The 22650-nt window shown below is 39.2% G+C and overlaps 1 protein-coding gene across 1 annotated transcript; it reads right to left on the reverse strand.

The window, feature by feature from the left end:
• Nucleotides 1-329: 329 nt before the first annotated feature.
• Nucleotides 330-21924, reverse strand: LOC149303093 (uncharacterized). The gene is made up of 5 exons (XM_089481836.1): nucleotides 21599-21924; nucleotides 5184-6486; nucleotides 4400-4591; nucleotides 1344-1518; nucleotides 330-808 (listed from the first exon to the last, which is right to left on the reverse strand). The coding sequence occupies exons 1-5, from the start codon at nucleotides 21922-21924 to the stop codon at nucleotides 330-332; spliced, it is 2475 nt and encodes an 824-aa protein (XP_089337962.1).
• Between the last annotated feature and the right edge of the window lie 726 nt (nucleotides 21925-22650).

The raw sequence follows: 22650 nt of genomic DNA on the forward strand, positions 1-22650 counted from the left end.
TAATTTGGTAATATTTAAATGATTTCATTTTACAAATTATTTTCATGAGCTCTCAAATACAACATTGCAGCTCACGCTTGTTATAAGAATGGGCTATGAAGTGATGACACACAGAACCTTTGTCTTAAAATTCATGCAATGCAAGTTTTTCTACCTGTAAGATATTAAATTGGAAGCGAAAGCTTTCTTCAGAAGGAGGGCTATGCACACCAAGCAAATATCTTGATATAAGCAAGTTAAACATGAGAAATGTTGCATTAACATTAGATTACATTCATTTTTTGGTAAGTTGGACCTCTTATTGCTGTTTGGTATGAAGTCTTTTTCCTTTAAATGTGTAGTGGTGTGGTCTGTTTATCATTAGTCCATTTCATTTTGTTCTCTAACAGTTCTTTTAAGCTCATGTTTCTGTTCTTGAAAAACAAGTAATCAGGAACAGACTGCCTGAAATTTCCCTCCGCCAAGTTCAGGTCTCTGTCTTCTCCTTCCCCTTTGTGGCTTGTATGGGTCGTGTATTCACTCTTTTCAATGTGTAACACATCCTCATTCTCCCTCCTGCATGCCTTCCCCAGCACACTTGCAGATTCCTTATGTTTTGGCACGCATTGAGTGTTTTGTTCATATGCTCTAAGACTGGTGCATTCTTCATCTTCCTCATCCTGGGATGAGCTCCATTTGTTGCTCTCTCCATCAGAATGACATGATGTTTCCTTCTCTCTACCTTTACTGGAGAGATCAAATGGTTCTTTCTGTTCCATGCTGCGCAGAACAATAGAACGTGATAGCCCCGTCCTTCCTCTTCCAAAAACTGGAGTAAAACAAGAGTTAAAAAATTCAGTTAACAATAACTAACTTAATGTCATTTATATTTACCGGTAAAATAATAATTTGCACATACATGTGTGATGCATGGGCTTAATTTGCACATCAAATACTAAACTAAAGGGAAATAGGGGCTATAGGCATGCCTAGCTAACACTTAAGGTTGGTCATCCCATTTAGATGACCTAGGCCCCTGCCTGGGAAGCTGGACTGTGATGGACACCTCTTAACTTTTGTAAGCAGGTGGTGGTGCAATAGACATAATTTGCCTAGGGCATAGGAAACCCTAGGGCCAGTATTGCTTGCATTTGATGAATTGGGACATTTGGGAATTGGGCTTGCTCCCATGCTGGCTCACCCAGCTATGTAACACCTCACACATGAGCAAGACACTGAAGTACCTGCTAGGTTTGGTGTTAGCTTCCCCTTTAGTAGTATACATCTTATAGATCATTTAAAAAGGTCAGCATTTGCTCACTAAGGAGGCATCTTCACAGAATTATCCTCAATGTAGTACATACCTCGAGAGTGTTGTCCTCTCTCCATGACCCCATGTTTGACCTTCATGTGCCTTGTAAGATTTCCTTTCAGTGTGAACTTACTAGGACAATAGATACACTTGAACGGCTTGCTGTCTGAGTGAAGATGCATGTGACCCATTAAATTGTGCATTCTGTTGAACTCCTTCCCACACAACTGCCAGAACAGGAGAAAATACATTGAGAAAAATTTCTGCATAACGTATTGATGTAAAACATTTAATTTATGGAACTCTTACATACAGTGTAACAGAGGAAACACAACAGTATTTAAGAAGAGTTGTTGCCACAACTTCAAGAAGCCACAGGTGCCCTAATTTGCAATTGTTTCTATTTGGTGGCATAGTGTCAAATGTCTTACTGAAATCTAGATATCTACTGCTTAGTCTAACAAGATTTCAATGCAGTAACATTGCGCAGTTTCTGACCTTGTAAACCATTTAAACCCAAATATTTAACAATATATTCCTTTTATATGATTTCCATTCAGTTCCCTGTTTTTATTGTGGTAATACAATTGCCAGGTCTTCTGGAACTACTTGTGTTGATAACGGATGTCAGTAGATTTAATTGCGGTGTTATATTAGGGTATAGTGAAAGTAAATAGGACAATGGAAATATCATTAACATACTGGTACAGTAAATAATCCTGTTAATGGTTTTACTAGAACACTACAAAGCTCTTTTAATAACTTTTTGTGAATGCCATCTATTTATCTGTTTTTACTTTGGAGAGTTCAAATAGAACTTATTCCTCTGTAAGCACAAATGATTTAGACAAATCATTTTGTATCCGCTTTTCTCTGCAATAACTGAAGCACATTATATATTTGAGCAGCTAGCTAGACCTTTATCCTCATTTTCATAACTTCTTTTGGTTGTCACTAAAATGAAAGCGCTTGGGACTCATGTTTATTTAATATAGTGGGGGTGAATTTTGCAAGTTACAGGCTAGTACATGCAAGTTCACATTGAACCTGGATACCCTTGCATGTTTTGGCCTGTAAATCACAACGTTTAAAGTCATAGACACTCTCCCACCTTCACAAACAAAAGAACATGTAAAGGCATGCAGTTGTTAGTAAAGTCTGGACAGGAGATAATCGTTAAATCGACTGACCACTTGACTTCTTAATGAATAGACCCAAATTTAGTTTACCTAATTTTGTAAAGTTCTGCTGCCTAGTAAAACATCTTTTAAATAATCATATTCCTTCTGGACCATACAATGGTATGGAGGGGGGTGAATCAATGGGAAATCATCCCAGTAGAACTTATGATGACTTTTAAATTTTAATGCCAGCCATTGATTGATTGATTGATAAAAAAAAAGGCATTCATTTTAAAAAAAATCCCAGAGTGGGACAGCATCTTACAGGACACCCAGAGAGTTGATGAATCTTTAGTGTGTTAAAAGTTGTATATTTCTTGTCTTTTTCACATTTGCTATGAGAAAAAAAGGCAGGGAATTCTAAAGCATGCAGAGAGCTACAAAAGGCCACCGCTGTGCTGTCTTCCCTCATATTATTTCAAGCAAGAAGGGTGTTTCTCTCCTCCGAGAAGCAGAAAAAGAGAAAACGAGAATGATTGTAAACTGTCCAAAAGGACCGTGAGAAAGCAGGAAGCCTTCAAATGCACAAGAGAAAGCAAGATGAAATCTATTTGCAAGCCATTCTCATGGGAGATGCAAACCATTGTTATGAAACCATTTCATACAGTTATATCCTTCCTTCTCCTGAGGAGGAGCTGTATGCCAGAAGACCGCTATCTGGTCATTGCCTTAATCCTGCTGAACACAAGCCAAGAGAGTCAGCACCACCGAGATCCCTTTGAGTTCTTTGCCATGTTGGCAGGGGGTATGTCAAACCCAAATACATTTCATTTGTTCTTGCTCCATTTTCTGAAGATGAAAGCTATTTGCACACATTTAAGTGTTAACATTTTCGGACAACTATTGTAAAAACCTCTGGAGCCTGTTCCTGTTTTGTGTGTTTTTCTCTCAATATGAAACTGATGTTAATTACATTTAAAAAAAATGATCACACGCAAAACAAAATTAGGAATTGAGAGAAGCTTTTTGTCTATTGTGAATATAATTGCATTTTGTAGTGCTGTTAGCGTATTAAGAAACACGCTGTTCTGCTCAAAAGAAGTACAATGTTTTTTGGAAAAATGAGCAATATTTATTTTTAGTAATTATTTACACGCTCAAAAGCATTAAAAATAACAGTGTAATGCAATCATATACAAAGTCATGTGACTCCTGGCTATATCATGGGTGTTTTTAATGCCACGTGCATTATAGATGACTATACATGACTTTACAAATGTCCAATAATGATATCCAATATTCAGTATTCCACTGCATATTAACCTGGGTATTCCTGCTTACTTATGTGATTTACACCTTTGACCTTTTGTATCTCTTTTGTTAACCATTTTGCTGAAAATACAAAACAGTTTGCTTATTTATGCCATAATTTACTAAAATGTTTACCATGGCAACTTTCTGCATCGTATACAAGCCCAGTCTAATAACATTAGCCAGCACTGAAAAAATACACAGTTAGTCGGCACATAAAAGGATTACAGAACATGGAACCCTGGAACATTCCCCAATTTCTTTAATCTGGGGAGCTCAGTCATCCCTTTGGGCACTTGCTCAGTTTGCCCAATGGTCAGTACAGGCCTGGAGTGCGGGACCAGATTTCACAAAGCATGTAACACACTGGCCCTCAATGCCATGCCCCCTATGCTGTTTGTACCCTGCTCACAAAGGGTACTGTTCTTTTATGGGTACTTTTATAAATTTTTATAAATATTCTGGAGTCATTTTGCATGTACTTCAATCAATTTTACTATATGCAAACGAGTGGAGGCATTTCTCTCTGTAAGATCTGTTCCTGGGGGCACCTTGGTTGTAAATGCTGCTCTGACCATGGATCTTGTTAAATCTAGAGGATATTATATTAATTTACTACCACACCTCGGAACACTGTGGGGTATATATATATATGCAGTAAACCAGTAGTTCTCACCTTGCACCTGAAAGGTTTGATGTCTGAGTGAACAATCATATGTGCCTTGAGGGTCTGCTTCTGGACGAAGCTTTTAAAACACAGATGACATTGATAGGCTCTGATGTTTGTGTGGATCAGGACGTGCCTCTTCATGTTGGCCAGAAGGGTAAATTCTCGGCCACAAATCCCACACTTGTGCTCTTTCACTCCCTAAATATATTAATGAAAGCAAATAATTAAAAAAAGTTACACCAAGCTACACAGCAGAACAGTGACATTTTCCAACTCTCTTCTCCAATCCACTTGACCGTCCACCCCACCCATTATAGATCTTGGAACAATAAGTAACGTGTCAGAACAAACCAGGAACCCCACTGTCATTGGTTAGTGTACGTATGTGAAGGCAATGTGTGAAAGCTCATCAATGAATTTGCCCGTGTCTCTAACATCACATTTAGTTTTAGTTTGCGATTGGATTGCAGAGTGGGTAATAAATCACATGCAGGAAGTAATGTATCCATACTTCCTTTGTTTTACGTTATTTTGAATATTTCCTGTTCTGAAAGTTTATTTTGATGGTTTTCATAATTTACCAGTAACTACAGAAGCAGCATTGTATTGTTTGTTGTTTTTTTTTCCGTTTTTTGTGAAAGTGCTTCCATATCTTTCGTAATAATGCATTGTTATCCAGTTTGCAGGCTGGACACTATTGGCTTTAATTGCAAGGTAGGTTCTGTTGGGAAGTTTGGCTAGATGTTTGAAATAGAAACATTTATTTAATGTTCCCTCTGACTTTACAAACCTTATGTGTTAGAGAATGTTGTTTAAGGTGATGGGGCTGCACAAACTCCATGCCACATTCGGAGCAGATATAAGGACGAATATCTTTATGCTTCATCATATGGTTCTGCAGTTGGCTTGGGTACTGGAACGTTTTATCACATTCACTGCAGTTGTATTGAACAGGGCCTCGATGAGTAGTCAAGTGTCTTTTAAGTTGAGCCAGAGTTGGAAAGTCCAGGCCACACTCTACACAAATATTCTCTCGCCCACTTTCATGCTTTGCTTCATGGACTTTGAGTTCGCTTGGATAGGCAAAGCCTCTGCCACAGATTCTACAATTGTATGGTTTCACTTCACTGTGCTGCATCATGTGTCTCTTAAGATGGCTGGTTTGGGTGAAAGCTTTCTGGCACACTTGACATTTATGTGGTCGAGTGCCCTGATGTGTAAGCATATGAGTGTGCAAATGACTCAGCTGCTTAAACAGTTTACCACAACGTGTACAAGCATGTGGCTTGATGCCACTATGTCCCAAAATATGTGTCACCAAATTATATTTGGATGTGTATGACTTTTCACACATTGGACATTTCCAACGTTTCTGATCACCCACATCTACATAAAAGCTTTCATCGATTTGCACATTAACATCGACACGTTCAACCTTCTGTTTACGGTCCTCACGTTCGTTCATCCGAGTTCTTTTCACTGTGTCATCCTCTGGTCTCCTTATTCCATAAGGATCTTTCATACGATGACTTTGAGGAGGTACATAAAATGGGAACATCATACCAGGGTAGGGTTTTTGATAGTATGAGTAAGAGGGGTATAGATAAACAGAGCCATTAGGCCACATTACATTTCCTCTTAAATGTTCTTGTTTTATGGGGTTGACCCAAAAATGATCCATAGTCCTATAATACTGAACGCCAATGTTGGACAAGTCAGTCATTTTTGAACTGTAACTTGACAATGACGGCAAGTGATACATTAATGGAAGGCTAGAAGGTAGAAAATCCTTGTCTTCATCCATTAAATGTGATTGGGATTTAGAATCAGGCGTGTCATTGCCACAAGGAGTCTTACAGGACAAAGTCTTTCTTTTTTTTGACACGCTTTCAAATTCTTTGTGGAAATCTTGTAAACTGTGTACAGGGCTGTCATACTGGTATTTGGGGAAGCTGGAAGTATATTCCTCCTCATCAAATCGTTCAGATCTGTTGTATTTGGCAAGGGATGGCATCACTTGTCTGTTCTGCGAATAGAAGAGGCTTCTTTTCACATTTATGTTTAGACCCGAAGTATCTTTCTGCATTATCTCTCTGAAATAAAAGATACACATCTCATATAAATAAGGTTAATTGTGTAGCTGCAGCACGTGTATTTATAATGGATATAGAAAGTCTCTAACAATGTTTCCAGCTAAAATAACTTAATGTAACTTTCATTTCCTTTTGGGCATTTCAGATTTCCTGTATTCTTAATCAATCCTTGAGGCTCTAGAACAAAGAGGTCCTCCCAAAATAATGAAACATATTGTTGTGGAACTCGGTGCTTGTTATGGTTGCATGAATAAAAAACATTTCTTTAAGGGAACAGTTATGTAATCTTTTTTTTTTGCAGTATTGCTTTTTTATTTGAGAACGATTGTTCTGCAGAGTGTTTCTATGTTTCAACATTCTGTTGAACCATTGGTCTTTTTAGCAAATCATAGCAGGTATGTTCCGAATACAGGTACTTTGGGGACAAGCATTGGGGTTTTACCAATTACCCCCCCTAATGCCTGTACATGTGTGCAATGGTGGTAAGTGGATTAAGTGCCTATGCCATGCATTTGTTCAGTGGGGCCCCTAACAGCCTCTGCTGGCTTTAGCACAGCAAGCGAATCTGGGAGCAAAACCGAAGCATTACCCTCCATCCCTGCCCACCCTGCTCCACCACTGATGCTGAAAAACCCATTGCATGTGGACCTAAATATGGTGCCTTCCTTGGGGTAGATCCTGGTAACCAGAGCCTCAATGACTTTGAAACCTTATCTTCACTGGAAAGAGATAACCGATAACATTAAAAAAAAAGACACAGTCCTAAATAAAAATTATGTAAAAAAAAAATAATGAGTTGCATAGTTGATACAAGTGATTGAAATATGGTCACCAGTTACTCCACGTATGCTTTTTATATACCAGTGCAGAACTAGCTGCACTTAGTATTACAACTAACCTCACAACCCATGGTTCTGGGGGAAGCTCAGGACATCTTTGTCTGCGTTTGTCAGGGTCCAACACATCTAGTTAAAATGTCCATTCTTATTTTGTAAAAAATACATAATAAAACATAGTAAATGCACATTGGCCAAGAGTTTTGTTACTGATGTTTTTTTCAATTGCTGTATTTTGGCAGTTGCATAGCAACGGCAACTTTGATCAACAAACACATACATTTTACAAACATTTTTTAAAACCATCTACGACCTCCCATAGTTGCTACAGGTCTACTGGTCTAGCTACTCATCTACCTTTATCTTTTGCAGAAGTGTGATTGTATTAGTTGAACAAGATACTTAAAAGCAGACAAGCTTGAACATTTCATTACATGCTGTGACTTACAAAAGTGAATTTACCAAAATCCAGTTTTGGTAACACTTTATGAATAAGACAGACATTGCTTAGCACTTGTCTCTAAACTAACCAAGTGGTGCATGATTTTAGGGACTTCTTGTCTAAACTGGATGACATTAACTCTGATATGAATGTTCAGTAAAATATATTTCTGAAGGTTCATTTCAATGTCTGCAAAATATTTATGATACTTAACATATTTAACATGATTATATGTATATGATAATATATTTAATATGATTATTTGTGGCTAGGGGGGATGCTTGGATGAATATATTTCATACTTTATCTCTCTAGAATTTAAATTAGAATTATATATATATATATATATATAGCATAATATTTTATATCATTTATTAATATATCTTATTAATATAATGATAGAATATATTATAACAATATAATATAATAAATGTATCTATAACCATAGTTAAATCAAGTAGGTAAAAAACTGCCTTTCTTGCAAAACATCACGATACATAGTTAAGTTGATGCATGCAGGAACATAGCTCTTACAGATCTACAATCTTACAATAATATTTAAGATCTAAATACCAGTTTGATTAATAACACTATTATTATTATTATTATTATCCGCTACCTCTTAGGATTTGATTGTTAGTAAAAAAAAAGAACAACCACAACCATGTGGATCTATTCTACAACGAGCATCATTATCAAAACATTTTAACATTAGGCACAGAAAAGCATTTCATGGAAATGTACTGTCTATATTTATACATCATTACAATAAGATTTCGGACAAGTAAACAGTAGTGGAGTGGATGTGTACTTTAGTTTTAATAGTTAATCTCAGCCTGACTGTTAAGAGAGGTGCTTTTATAGCAGCTACTACATCTCACATCAAAATAATTGTGCAGTTGCAAACATTTTTGAAACATGGCTGTAGGACAATACAAATGTTTTTGTTAAAATGAACTCTTTCACTAGATGGTGAGTTTCTAATTATTATTATCTATTGATTTATATAGAACCATCATATTCTGCAGTGATGTACAGCAGGATTATGCAAAGGGGAAAAAGGGGATTTTAATGTGCTGGGTTTATGACAAAAAAAAAAATGGCGCATGTGTGAACTGAAATCTATTAATCAACAATTATCCCTTACTAACTACAATACATGCCGCATCATATATCCAAATGGACAGTAACAAGGGGAGACAAGCGTACCATTACATCATTGGTGTCAAAACAATGAAAATTTACATTAGAAAATTAGACCAATGCAGATTATTAGCCATTTCATGCCTGAGGTTATCTAACAGGTGCCTTGTAAAAGAGGTAGCACAGGCTAGATCCGGAACTTACTCAAAACACTACAAACTATTTGTTACATCAATATACCTATAAAAATAAGACTGGATTTTTCTAAGTGTCATTTTATCTGCTGTCTGGTTTACAATTTATCACTAGTCTTAATAACAGATTTCCCTACTGCAGCCTATGGGAGAATATGCTGGGTGCTCCTGGTATCCCGCAAAAATAGAAAACAAATCAAAAGTGTCTTATATTAAAATGTATTGTACTCTTAACAGTAGGTACAAGCAAGTGACTTTAAGTCACGGTAGGTTTTTCTAACCAGTCTAGCTACATGCACAGAATACAATAATACAATGAACACACAAACCTGCATAGATAGCCGTCTACCCATTTAAGTATGCATTATAAATATGTAAAATATAATATATCTATATCTAATATTTGTGTGAATTCATAAATTTTACAAACACATGTATGTATGTTTATTAAAAAGTGGTAATTAGCATATTAAATATTTTGAATATATTAAAATACATACAATTAAAATACATACTTGTACACTTGTACATATAAATATATATATATATATGCAAATATTTATTATTGTTTGCCAAGTCCTAATCCTTGTCACCTTGCTGTCATCAGTCTGTAAGCAGGAAGTCTACTTACTGATTACTGAGGCTAAAAGCCTAGTTCTTCTGCCTGAGACTTCTAATGTCCTTTTAGGTTTTTACTGTTCTCTGTCCTGAACGGTGCAGTTTAACCCAGAACCTGACAGGGACAGTGTTTAAACAAGACTTAAGAAAGAGAACAGGAACAATCACTTCGTTCTCCTTTTTTTTAGATGAGTACCTTCGGAAAGAAGGAAGGAAGGGAGGGGATAGGAAGTCAACAACCCAAAGTTTTCCTGCAAAAAAAATAAGGAAATAAAAGATAGACATCATTTTCATTTAACAAAAAAAAAAATTGGCAGAAGAAAATAACTATTAAGAAATTCTAACATTCCATCAGGAGCATTCGTTTTTATCAGGAACGTCTTAGTGATTACTGGATTACACATCTTGGGTGTGCAAGGTAATGGCGGGAATCATATGAGAAAATTCACTAAACCTTGAACATCTGTTAACACCAAGACAATTAGGTATTGAAGTTTATTCGTTAGGTGGCAGTTCAGAGGAGAGTTCTGGATTCAACGCACTTCAGTTAATTATACACTATATAGACTTTCTTTTCCAAGAACAACTGAGCTGCACCTGGAAAATGGCTGGTTAAATCAATGAGTTATCATTTAGGAAATCTCGCTGATTTAAATATGCATTATACAGGGTCAGCCAAGCTCTTCTTACAGAAGCTCAGTGTGGTTGGCCCTTCATAGTTAACCTGTGAGTTGTAAGTTCAACTCTCCTGCGAAGTCTCCTGCCAACTGCTAATTTGATGAATAAACCTCATTGTTGGAAAATGTATTTACACTCGATATGATACACTCTTTATGCCTTTAGTATGAAGTTTACAAATCCTAGCACATGTGCCCCATATTAAAAGGGAAATTGTACTTTTCTGGAATAAAATGTCTCCTTCATGTATCATTTTAGAGTTTCTCCCTAGAACAGAAGAGAGGAGAGAAGTGCCTTGTATTACAACCACTGTGATCTATGGAATCTGAGATCAAAAGGCTGTATTCTAAATTAGAAATTGCTCATTGTTAAGCATACTATTAACATATTTTTCTCTTGAATAAAAACCCCACAATTATACCAAGCTATAATTGTCCGAGTCTTAAAACAATGGGATGAGTGTATGCAGCTGGTTTTCTTAATTCAGTAAATGGGAAAATCATGTGATGGTAATCACAGTGTTAGGGAAGGATGAAATAATCTAAGAATTGTTTAACTTGTTACAAAATAAATTCTTTTAAATCAGAATATTCAGTTGTTTTATTAGACTAAATATCATGCAGCAAACATAGCTTTAGGAGAAATGGATAAGAATATTACATTAACCGTGTAGCTGTCAGCACGGCTTCACGGTGCTCTACAACATGAAGAGGAAAACGGCCAATGTCTTTGCTAATTTTAGAGTTGTTGGTAACTTTTACCTTGACATTTATTATTAAAATTATTTTTACACATTTTTGTAATAAATATGTATGCACCTGCCGTCTGTTTTTTTGAGGTGCTGTCTTTTTCTGCCCAGACAGACATGGAAGTGATTATGTGCCAGTGGACCACAAGCCCCCAAGTCTGCATCTTCTGGGACTGCACTCCGCAAGAGAAAATATCACTTCTTTCTCTACCTGGTCAAAAGGCAAGCAGGCCTTCTCCCTCACTCCAAAGAGGAGAGCCACTTTTGGTCAATGCGCTTTGTGCAATCACCACAGTGTGTGGTTGGTGAACCCCCTCACCAAATACACAACCAGTGGGCTATGCCCAGAATGGCCCATTCTCTAGGAGCTTCAAAATGAACCTCAGGCTTCTTGCCTCCTCAACTTTAAGAAGACATTCCAGTCATCACATAAACTTTAACACATAAGATTGCTAGGAATTTTTGGGCTCCTACTACCTGGAGCCTACCCTTAAGGGACGCAGCCAGGACTAACCTCTGACGATGGTGGGCTGTCCACCTGACGTTGGTGGGCGGTTGCGCTGACGTCTCCAGCATTCATGTGTCCAGCGTATTCCATATTCCAGTGTCTCCTCCTTCACAGTATTAAACCCTCCATTTTCTTATTAAAGACACATTTTCTTGTTATTATTTGAGCTATGTGGATTTAAACAACTTACCCTTAGACAAAGGTGTGTCGGCACCAGGAAACCCTTATTTCCCCAAAAGAGATACCCTGTAAGGCACCTACCTGGCAGATGCTGGGAGGTCCCGCTCTGTCCTCCCGGCAGAAACGCCGGCACCATTCCCTGCTACATGAAGCAGCCGCTCACACGCGCGGCCGCTTCATGAATATTTATGCGGCTAACCGCCGCCTGGATTCCGCCGCGTCGCTATGGCGACGGTGGACGCGGTTACGTCAGAGACGCCGGGGAACGCCTCCCCGGGCTATTTAAACGTCTCTCACACATCCACCGGTGCTCAGTTGTACTGGTGCTTCCGTGCTTATTGAGCCCCCTCCTGTGTTACATTATTGTTTGTGTTACTTCTGGTATCTTGACCCTGGTCTGCTCAACGGCTATCGTGAACTTCTGGTATCCTGACCCTGGCTATCCTAACGACTCTGAGTACCTCTGGCATCCTGACCCCGGTCTGCTAAACGGCTATTGTATATTTCTGGCATCCTGACCTCGGCTATCCTTACGGCTCCTGTGTACTTCTGGCATCCTGACCCCGGCTATCCTAACGACTCTGAGAACCTCCGGTATCCTGACCCTGGTCTGCTTAACGGCTCCGTCCAGATCACCCGTGCTTACAGCTACACTGCCAAGTGTCCTGTTATCCTCCTCAGGCCCCTTGTGCGTGTCCTGTACTGAGCAAGCGTGTTCCTTTCCTGCATCCTGGATTCCTTCCGGTAAGACGATCCTCACATACCCATTTCCGACACTCTCCCCCATAATCATCCCCAGAGTCCCTTTGTTGCCTCATTTACTAAGCCACACCTCTCCGATCCCTGCTGCCTGGGTGCCGTGCACCCCATGCACCCCACTCAGAGCTGCTCTGGATTTGGTGATGGGACAAGAAAAAATGTGGGTGCGCTAAGCTAGTCTCAGGCTCAAATAATACAAATGTTTGATACAATAATACAAATTATTTGAGCCTGAGACTAGCTTAGTGCACCGACATTTTTTCTTTTCCTTGTTTGCACATATTTGAGGTTGTTGGCTCCTCATCAGTCTGGTTGCAGCTTGCTGTCCAGGGGTTAAATGGGAGGAGGATTAATTGCACCTCCCCCAACACATTAATAAGGTTTTGGTAGCCGTATAAACTGCTTTGTGGGCCCACTATGTAGGAGGTGAGAGTAGGTTCTCACCCTATTGAGAGTGTGCCTTGACGTGGCGGGTGAGCTCAATTATGCTTTGGTCAATTCATATAACCAAAACCTCTCGTTTATATTATGTTTATATATTTGTTGCCAACTTTATTAGGGTGAGAAGCGCAGACAGTATTTTGTTTTTTGTATACTTGGTGATGGGACAGCTGCCTGGCGTTTCAATTGGGGGGGGCGCACGGAGGGCATAGCATGATGTGGGGGGGGCCATGGCTGACACCTCTAAAACACCCACATTTGGGAAATGGGATTCAGGTGTCGAACCGGAGGACCAACACTGCTCCCGGAGTCTCCAGACGAAAACCGGAGAGTTCCTATGTATGCTGATAGGTCCCTTTAAATGTACATGCTGTCCCTTCACACAACCCATGAGCTCTTTTCCACGCAGAAGATATGTTTGGCTGAACTCGTGATCTATTTACCGCTTTTTAATGCCAGTGCTGGCTCAGCGAGGACCACATGCAGGGGTCAAGCTGCCAATCAGTTGTTATGAACATTGGGACATAGAGGGGATAGGGAAACTGCAGCTCAAATACATCCCTGATAACTATCCAGCTTTTGGCATTATAAACTGGAAAACAAATATTTTAAATGAGATTGCTGACTACTACTCATTCTATTCTTTACCTATATATTTCACCTATATGTAACAAAACATTTTCCCTTCTCAGCTTAAGGGAAAGTATTTTCTTGAGTATAAAATCCAGTGCTGTATACAATAGTGTTAGCATTCACAAAAAAACAGTTTTTACCATTTGTTACAAGGACCTGATTTCTCTGAATAGTAGATGGGTATATCAGGGCCTCACTGTTTTCTGCCAATGCTGAGCTGATGGCCCTACTGGACATCGCCAAAGGAAGTAAGTATGATGTGTCTTTCATCTGCTGCAGTAAGTTTCCGTGGCTGACCATTGCATCTATGGTCCTCATCATTGCCCTGTTTGTGCTTCTTCAAAAGAGCTTCAACAGTACAGCTGGACAACCCTCTACCATGTGTCCTCACCAGTTGTAGTCTGCATACACAGCTGTTTCAGTTAGTGATTGTGTTTAAAGCTACACATTAAATTGATGATCATTAACACCTTTTTGTGTAATTGTTTAATCATACACCTAACTATATACAATCTCCGACTTTGTGTCAGTGTGCCTAGAAGAATCAATGCTGTTTTGAAAGCAAAGGGTGGTCACACCAAATATTGATGTGATTAAGATTTTTCTTCTGTTCACTCACTTTGCATTTTGTTAACGGTAAAAATAAACTATTAACACGTGCATTTTTGAAAGCATTCTTTCACACCTGATTAAAACTTTTGCACAGTTCTCTATATGTAAAAGTTAATAGGGTGTGGGGAAATTATGAAAACTACAAAAAATGACACAACACCCATCACTGAAACTGGTAGAGAGCATAATTATTATGGTGTCTGTAGAACAGCACATCTGTAAATGTATCACCTGTACCTCCAGTATAGGAGCTATAATTAGTATTCTTATTCCATTTTATTTTAAATTAAGAAAGCAGAATAATGTGAACCATAATGTTACAACTACGGAATGAATAATGTACTAACTACTTTGTGTTTTTTATTCAAAACGCTTCCTTGATGAACTTCGTTGAATGTCCCCCAAAGACCTTTTTTATTCTGATTGCTAAAAAAAGGTACTAAAAAATCTAGAATATTGAAAATATATTATTTTCATACTTTCGTACGCATTTAGTAGTTGGGAGTGGGAGAGAGGGAAGGAGCCAAACACAGCTCCCCTGCAAAAAAAAGAAGAAACGGACCCAGAGAAGCAGATCTTCACCTGGAGACTCCAGGTCAAACTCAGAGAGTTCCTCAGTATGCCCTGCCGGTAACAATAAATCTGCATGAACATTGATGAATCAGGACCTGCATTCTGGTCCACTTACCTATTTACTTGGGTGCAGAATGGGCATACACTTTTTTGATCACATTAATAAACTGCCCTGTAATAAATAAGTACTCCTGCATGTTGATGTCTGAACTGCACTAAATAAAATATCAGCATTAAAGTGAGGGTTTTAAGAAAAAACATCCATCATTTTTACTTTAGACCAAAGTTGAAAATGTAGTGATAGTGACCTCTAGTGCTTAATTCATTATATCTGAGAAGAGACCTCTGACTTCCTAAATACCATACTTACATCTTTTTCTATTATTGCCAAATAAAAGGTATCAACTTTGATTACAGACTCCATTTGTCTTGGACTGCTATGGCTTTACTCACTTTTCATAATTCAGGTACATATACACCATTAGGTGACTGCAGGAACGGCACAGTGGTCTAGCTTCTGGGGGTTTGTAGGATTACAGAAAAAGAAGCCTTTCAGGTAACATTAGACAGAAGACTGAATAAATATTCCCACAGAGAGGCAGACCACATGGGTCAGAAATAGGGTCCCATGAAGCTTTGTTTAGTTTAGGTATATATGTATCTTCCATGAAGATTATATTTCTATGACAGTGGCCGATCCTAAGATTTTTAAACCTGTCATGCACTTTTAGAGGTCTATAAGCCACCTCTCAAAATCAGCACTTAACACCTCTTCCCTGCTTCTGTATTGTTTCTTCTTTCGTGGTTCAGTTCTCCTCACTATCTGCTCTGTTAGCTTGGCCTCCCGAAGCGCTTCCGCAAAAGGAGGAGAACCCTCACACATACCCTCTCCCCCGATAGGAGGAATGGGGGGAAAGCTGTCCCATGTGGGGTGCGTTGTGGCTCCGCCTTTATGCTGAAGTATTGCAAGAGGCTGGAATAATACAGATTGAACCGGGGAGAAGAGTAGGGGGTGGAGCCTCAGTGCACAACTTCTCATCTGATTGGAGGAATGGGGGAGAAGCTGAAAAACTTGTTGGTGTCAGTTAAAATACCTTATATTTCAGTTATTAGAGAGGAACTATTATTTTTATTATTGGTGTGTAATATAACATAAAAATCCTGACATTGCCTTTCCAGCCATAATGCTGAAACATTGATAGAGAAAACAATAAATATTTTAAATGATTCTTTTGGTCATTCAAACTAATTCAAAGAAAAGAAGATGCGATAATTATTTTTCTAGTTTTATTTTTCAAATTTTCCATTAATTTTGTCTGCTTATATAATTATGGAACCTTCTTTTTCTTTCTTTGCATGTTGGTAAATGATCGACAGGGGTGCAGCAACACAGGCAGTGCTTTATTTTTGATGTAAACTATATCAACTATATCCAGGTTTATTTATTGAAGAGAGAGTTGGCAAGAGGTTTTATGGGAGATCTGTAGTTTTAAATCCTTCATGTCATTATTCATTATGAAGGGTCAATACTGGTAGGTGTCTTCAGTAAGAAGGGCTGAGCTGCCCCCCCCCCCTATACTACATAATTGAATAGATGAAGGAACAATGAAGAAATCTCGTGGATTTAACTCATTGTGTCAGACAATACTGAGTGCAGTATTTCTTCTGCACCCCCATGTAATTAGAACACAGATACATACATACAAACTATATCCACTCTCCCAAATACCATACATCAAAACCCACACAACCATTCAGTCATGGTTTCACAGCCACACTCATTTACATCCTCATTTACATACTCATTTATACTTTCTATGGAGTAGAGGATTATTCTATCAAGTGTGTCATGACCTTGGAAATATAAACCTGGTATTCATGCATAATAGCGTGGATTCCAAGGTGTTTCGCTAATCTGATTTAGGATATTAATTCTGTAATCTGTCGTCCTGTGACAGCGCTGCCTTTACAGAAAAAACAGGTGTGACCAAAGTTGAGCTTTGCTTTAGTCTAGCAATTGACATGTGTAGTAGAAACTAGACAAATGTAAGTCGAACATCTATAGTATATTTATATATATATATATATATATATATATACCGTATTGGCTCGAATATAGTGGGGGTGCGGCCTATATTCGGGGTCTAGTGCCCGACGCCCGGGACATGCAGTCGGGCAGGCAGCGGGGTTAGGATACAGATCACCCGCAGCGGTGCAGGGGACCCGTATCCTACTCTCTGATACGCTCAGACGGCCTCCCCTGCCAGCACTTTCCACGGGAGGGGGGGTGCCGGCACGGGAGGTTGTCTAAGCGCATTGTGCGGACGGTCACCGGCTGCGGAGGTTGTTTACCCGCATCGCCGCAGCCGGTGACCGTCCGCACGATGCGTTTTACCTCTGCCCCCAAGACTTACCAGGTGTCTTGCGGGACCGGCGGGGGACATCTACGCAATACGCGTATACAACTTCCGGTGCCGGCACATCCGCTGAGTGAGTAAGTCGGGGGGGGCAGAGTGGCAGCATATCTTGGGGGGGAGGAGGAGGACAGTGGCAGCATATCTCGGGGGGAGGAGGAGGAGGAGGTCAGTGGCAGCATATCTCGGGGGGGGGGCAGTGGCAGCATGTTTTTTTGGTGCTTTTTTAGAGAAAAAAACATTTTCTTTAAAAAAGCACCAAACTTTTAGGGTGCGGCCTATATACGGGGGCGGCCTATATCCGAGCCAATACGGTATATATATACACTATATATATTCAGGTTGAGTATAGCTGGCTGAATACCAAACAATACGTTTTCTGAATGAGGCTCAAACAATGATGCATTATAGAGTCTTAGAGATGCTCAGAGTTATCTGGATATTTATTGCACATCCCTAAAAAACTTGTAATTGTATTATATTGCTGACCAATCTTTTGATGTTGTGTTTAATACATTTCCGTAATCCTATTTTTGTATAAAGCAAAGATTGGCCATATCGTGGGACATACATAAATAGGAAAATAGAGGATTTGGAATAAGGAAAAGTGTGGTTGTTAGACCCCTCTTTTCCAGGCTCTTCAAAATAATATATGATGACTTTGTGCACTTTCATTCTGCTTTCCTGTTCTGTTTACTCTGTTTAACCCATTCTGGCAAACATGTTTTTACACTTATTGACAGAATTTGCAACATTTCTGCAGTTTGTCTTTGTTCAGCTGTAATTTACTTCTTACTCAGCGTACCCGCACAAAAATATATATTCATATGATAAAGAAAGTATACCCTCTGTCATTCTATGATTTTGCATTCTCAGATGAACAACATTGTGTTATGATTTATTCAACAAAAATAAAGCCAAAATGGAGAAGCCATGAGGGACAAATTAAGTATACCCTATGATTCAATAGCTTGTAGAACCACCTTAAGCAGCAATAACTTGAAGTAATTCAATTCTATATGACTTAATCAGTCTCTCAAATTGTTGCAGATAAATGTAGGCACACTCTTCTTTACAATGCTGCTTCAATTCATTGAGGTTTGTGAGCATTTGTTTATGCAAAACTCTGTTAAGGTCCCAACACAGCATTTCAATCAGGTTAAGGTCTGGACTTTGACTGAGCCATTGCAACACCTTGATTCTTTTCCTTTTCAACCATTGTGTTGTAGATTTGCTGGTGTGCTTGGGATCATTGTCCAGTTGCATGACTCAGTTTTGGCCAAGCTTTAGCTGTTGGACAGATGATCTCACATTTGACTCATTCAAACTTTCATGGTCAACTCGATGATTGCAAGGTTTCCAGGTCCCCTGGCTGCAAAACAACCCCTCCACCAGCATGCTTGACAGTTGGTATGAGGTGTTTGAGCGTATATGCTGTGTTTAGTATTCACCAAACACATGGCGCTGCGCATTATGGCCCAAAATCTCCACTTTGGTCTTATCTGTCCAAAGGGCATTGTTCCTTGCAACTTTGCAAACCTAAGCCATGCTGCCATGTTCTTTTTAGAGAGAAGAGGCTTTCTTCTGGCAATCCTTCCAAATAAACCACACTTGTTAAGTATTTTTTCTAATTGTACTGTCATTAACAATTAACATGTTAACTGAGGCTTGTAGAGTCTGAGATGTAACTCTTGGATTTTTTGCAATTTCTCTGAGCATTGCACGGTCTGACCTTGAAGTGAATTTGCTGGGACGTCCACTCCTGGGAAGATTGGCAACTGTCTTGAATGTTTTCCACTTTTTTAAATAATCTTTCTTGATGTAGAAGGATAGCCTCATAACCCTTCCCAGATTGATGGGCAGCAACTATTGCTTCTCTAAAATCATTGCAGATGTCTTTCCTCCTTGGCATTGTGTTAACATAAACCTAATTTCTCCAGACCAGACATTTGATTATCAGCACCTGTCTGCTACTTAGCATCTTAATCGTTATAAAAGCAGTAAGGGTGTACTTAACATCTCCATTTGGGGGTTTATTTTTGTTGAATAAATCATGTCACGGTGTAATGTGTCATGCGTTGTTGTATATCTGAGGTTGTAGTTACCTAATTTAAGACCTGCTAAGGAAAAGATGATTATGCCCTGATATGTAAAACCATATAATTTAAAAAGGGTGTAGTTTGCTTTTCGTACTACAGTATATTTTTTCAGGACAGGCAGAGCTTTCTCTTTAAACCATATTCATCCATATAATTCATCATTTAGTATGGAAAAATTTTTTAAGTGAAAAATGTTAAAACACACTGTTTTATAGTTTTTACCTTTTAGAAATTGTACGCAAGTAGTGCAAATGAAAACCCAAAATATATTCATACACGTGTCCTGAGTTTGGATACGCCTCATATGTGTAGGATTTTCATTTATTTTGGCAGTTATAGGTGCCCATATGTTTATTCTGTTAAATGATTTCATCCTATTATTATTTTATTCAAGCATTATCATTTTCACGTATTTTTGCCCCAGCTAGCAAACTGTAAAATGATCTCCCGTGCTCCAGCAGGGATTTTGTCCTGACGTTGCGTATTATAGAGCGTATTATTACATCCTCTGGCGTCAGCTGCCAGAATTTTGGGACTTAGACCCAAAGGGTTTAAAAATGGACCTCTTTCATCTAGGGCTATAGAGAAAATGTATTTAAAATTGTGAGGAACCCCTTTGGAGTCACTGTTAATAACCAGTTAAAGTCACATCCTCCTTTCCCCTATTACTCTCCATTTGGCATTTTCTGATCCTTCTTCCCCTTTGTACTATTCAATGCTTTTTGGGGGTTATTCACTAATGGGACAGATGTCAGGCGAGTTTGCCGGAGAATTGCAGTTTTAACTCTCTCACTTCACTGCTCATTATGAAGTGCCATCAGTAGCAGGTTTCTCCAGCTAGAATGGTTGAGCTGCCCCTGTATCATGTATAATTTATTAGGTGAAGAGACTGGAGAAATATCACTGATTTAACTATGCATTATAGAGCCCATCTCTTCTTGCAGCAGAAGCGTATTGGGGATGGGCCTTCATAACTTATAGGGTTGAAATATAACTCTCCTGCAAACCCTTCTGTCAACTCTCCCTTTAATGAAGAGACCCCTTGTCCATTTCTCTTTCAATTTATTCTCAAATTTTCCTTTATAGTTTCCTTCGAGTGTCCCCTCCAATTAATATCTATTATGATTTTGATTCCCTGTGTAACATTTCCTTCCCTCTTCTATATTTCTTTCACTCTGTCCCTCTTACTCATTTTTTGCTCCTTCCTCCCCATTTTCAATGAAAGGGCCCAGCCCCTGGACATAACCAAACCACTATTGAGTGGCATTGTGGCAATAATTTTTCAGTTTGTGTCCAACCACACAATGTAAAAACACACTGTGTCTCCTCGGCTGCATGTCCTTCCTAGTGAGGGATCCACATATTATTATTATCCACAATTATTATTATTATTATTATTATTATCCACAAATATTTCCCTGATGGCTGCGTTCTGAGAGCTCATCCTGCCTTCCTCTCTTTGCATTTCCTTCTCACCATACAATACCTCCAGCCCTCCAACGTTTCTGTTCTTTTTCTCCTCGTTGGATCTGGACTAGAATCAAAAGAAGCCTTCAAGTGTGTCAGAAATAGTTTTTCCGCTTGTGGGGCTAGATCGATTTTCACAGTTTATATTTATATTTAGGTGAAACTTACACTTTACCTTGGGAGACATTTATATTTCTTTTTCAAGGTAAGTTAAGCTTTTCAAAGATGGGTAATATAACACAAACTGTGCATCGCATCATGATTTAATGTTACAAATATAGAAACATGTAACAAACACATATTCTTTCCTGGTATATGCTAAATATTCTAAATGAAAATAAAATAAATATTGTAGTATAGTATACAAAAGTTCACCAGTCTTTTTTTGTTAAAAAAATATATATATGTGTGTGTTTTGATTTTTGTTTTGTGTGTGTGGAGGGGGTGGGTGACAGGTCCAGGAGCGCATGTCTGACATCTGGTGTTCATAGTGGTGAGGCTTTTGTCAGGAATGGTAAAGGAACATGGCTGATGTGACAGCTCCACTACACTAAACATTTTTTTTTGTTATAGGATATACTGATTGCAGTGGTATAGTTATGTTGGGCACTGCACTATCCCTGACCCAGGACAGCACCCCCAGCATCTACCTCTGTGGCCATTGTCCTTTCTAGTGAGAGGATATGCTCGTTACATGTAGACAAGGCCCTCGATACTGTAACTGAGTAACTGTACATACAGTAACTGAGCTAGCTTAGAGACCATACCTGGGAACTTTATGGCTCCGGCTACCCGAAGCCCCCTCTTGCGGGACACGGGCAGGAAGTCCTGGCGTCAGTGGATGGTCTCGCTGATGATGATGAGTGGTCCCACTGATGTAAGTGGGCGTTACAGCTGGGGACATCACTGGGTAATCTGCGGGAAGTGGAGTACTGCTCCTGAGACACAGAGTTTTTCTGGAAACCACCCAAAGATCCAGAGAAGCGACTCCAGGAGTCTCTGGGCGAAACCCTTTGTCAGCTCCACCTTCCAACAAACTGACCAAGTTTGCTGCCTTGGTGTTACACTTGACGCTGCTCTCTCCTTCATCCATTCCCTCACAAATCCTGCCAACATCTCTCGAATTCGGCCAATCCTCACACAAGAAATAACTAAAATATTAATCCACTTCCTTGTGATATCCAATCTGGATAATTCCAACTCCCTGCTAACTGGTCTCCCCCTCTCCTGCCTTTCACCAATCCATCCTCAACACTGCAGCTAGATTAATCTTTCTCTGTCAAATTCAAAATCAAATTCAAACTTCTGAGTCCTTAACAACTCTGCACCCTCAACATCTCTACCCTCCTATACATTTACACCCTCAACCTCCTTCTTTGTTTCTCTGCGTCTCCCTTCCACTGTCATTACCTCTTCCCACTCCTGTATTCAGGATTTCACCCGTGCTGTACCCCTTCTCTGAAATTCCCTTCCTTGTTCTGTCAGATTTTCTCCCTCGTACGTGACTTTAAAAAAGCTCTCTCAAAAGCCCTTCTTTTTAGAGAAGCGTAACCTTTCTTCCTAACACTCTCAGCCAGCATCCTAATCAAGCCATCTGAATGACCAACAATATCTACAGCTCATCCTGACTCCATCCGAGCAGTCCTCTCCTGCCGTTTCACCACTGACTAGATTGTCAGCTTGCAAGAGCAGGGTCCTCTTCTCCTTTTGTACCAGTTTGTTATTGTTTCTGATTTTAAAATATTCTACCGACTCTGTTGTAACAGCGCTACAGACTCTGCTGGCGCTATATAAATGAATGTAATGTCCCCTTTCTAAA

The sequence above is a fragment of the Sceloporus occidentalis genome, unplaced genomic scaffold (assembly GCF_023333645.1).
Source record: "Sceloporus occidentalis isolate IW3139 unplaced genomic scaffold, rSceOcc1.0.p SCAF_16, whole genome shotgun sequence".
In the NCBI taxonomy this organism is placed as follows: domain Eukaryota; kingdom Metazoa; phylum Chordata; class Lepidosauria; order Squamata; family Phrynosomatidae; genus Sceloporus; species Sceloporus occidentalis.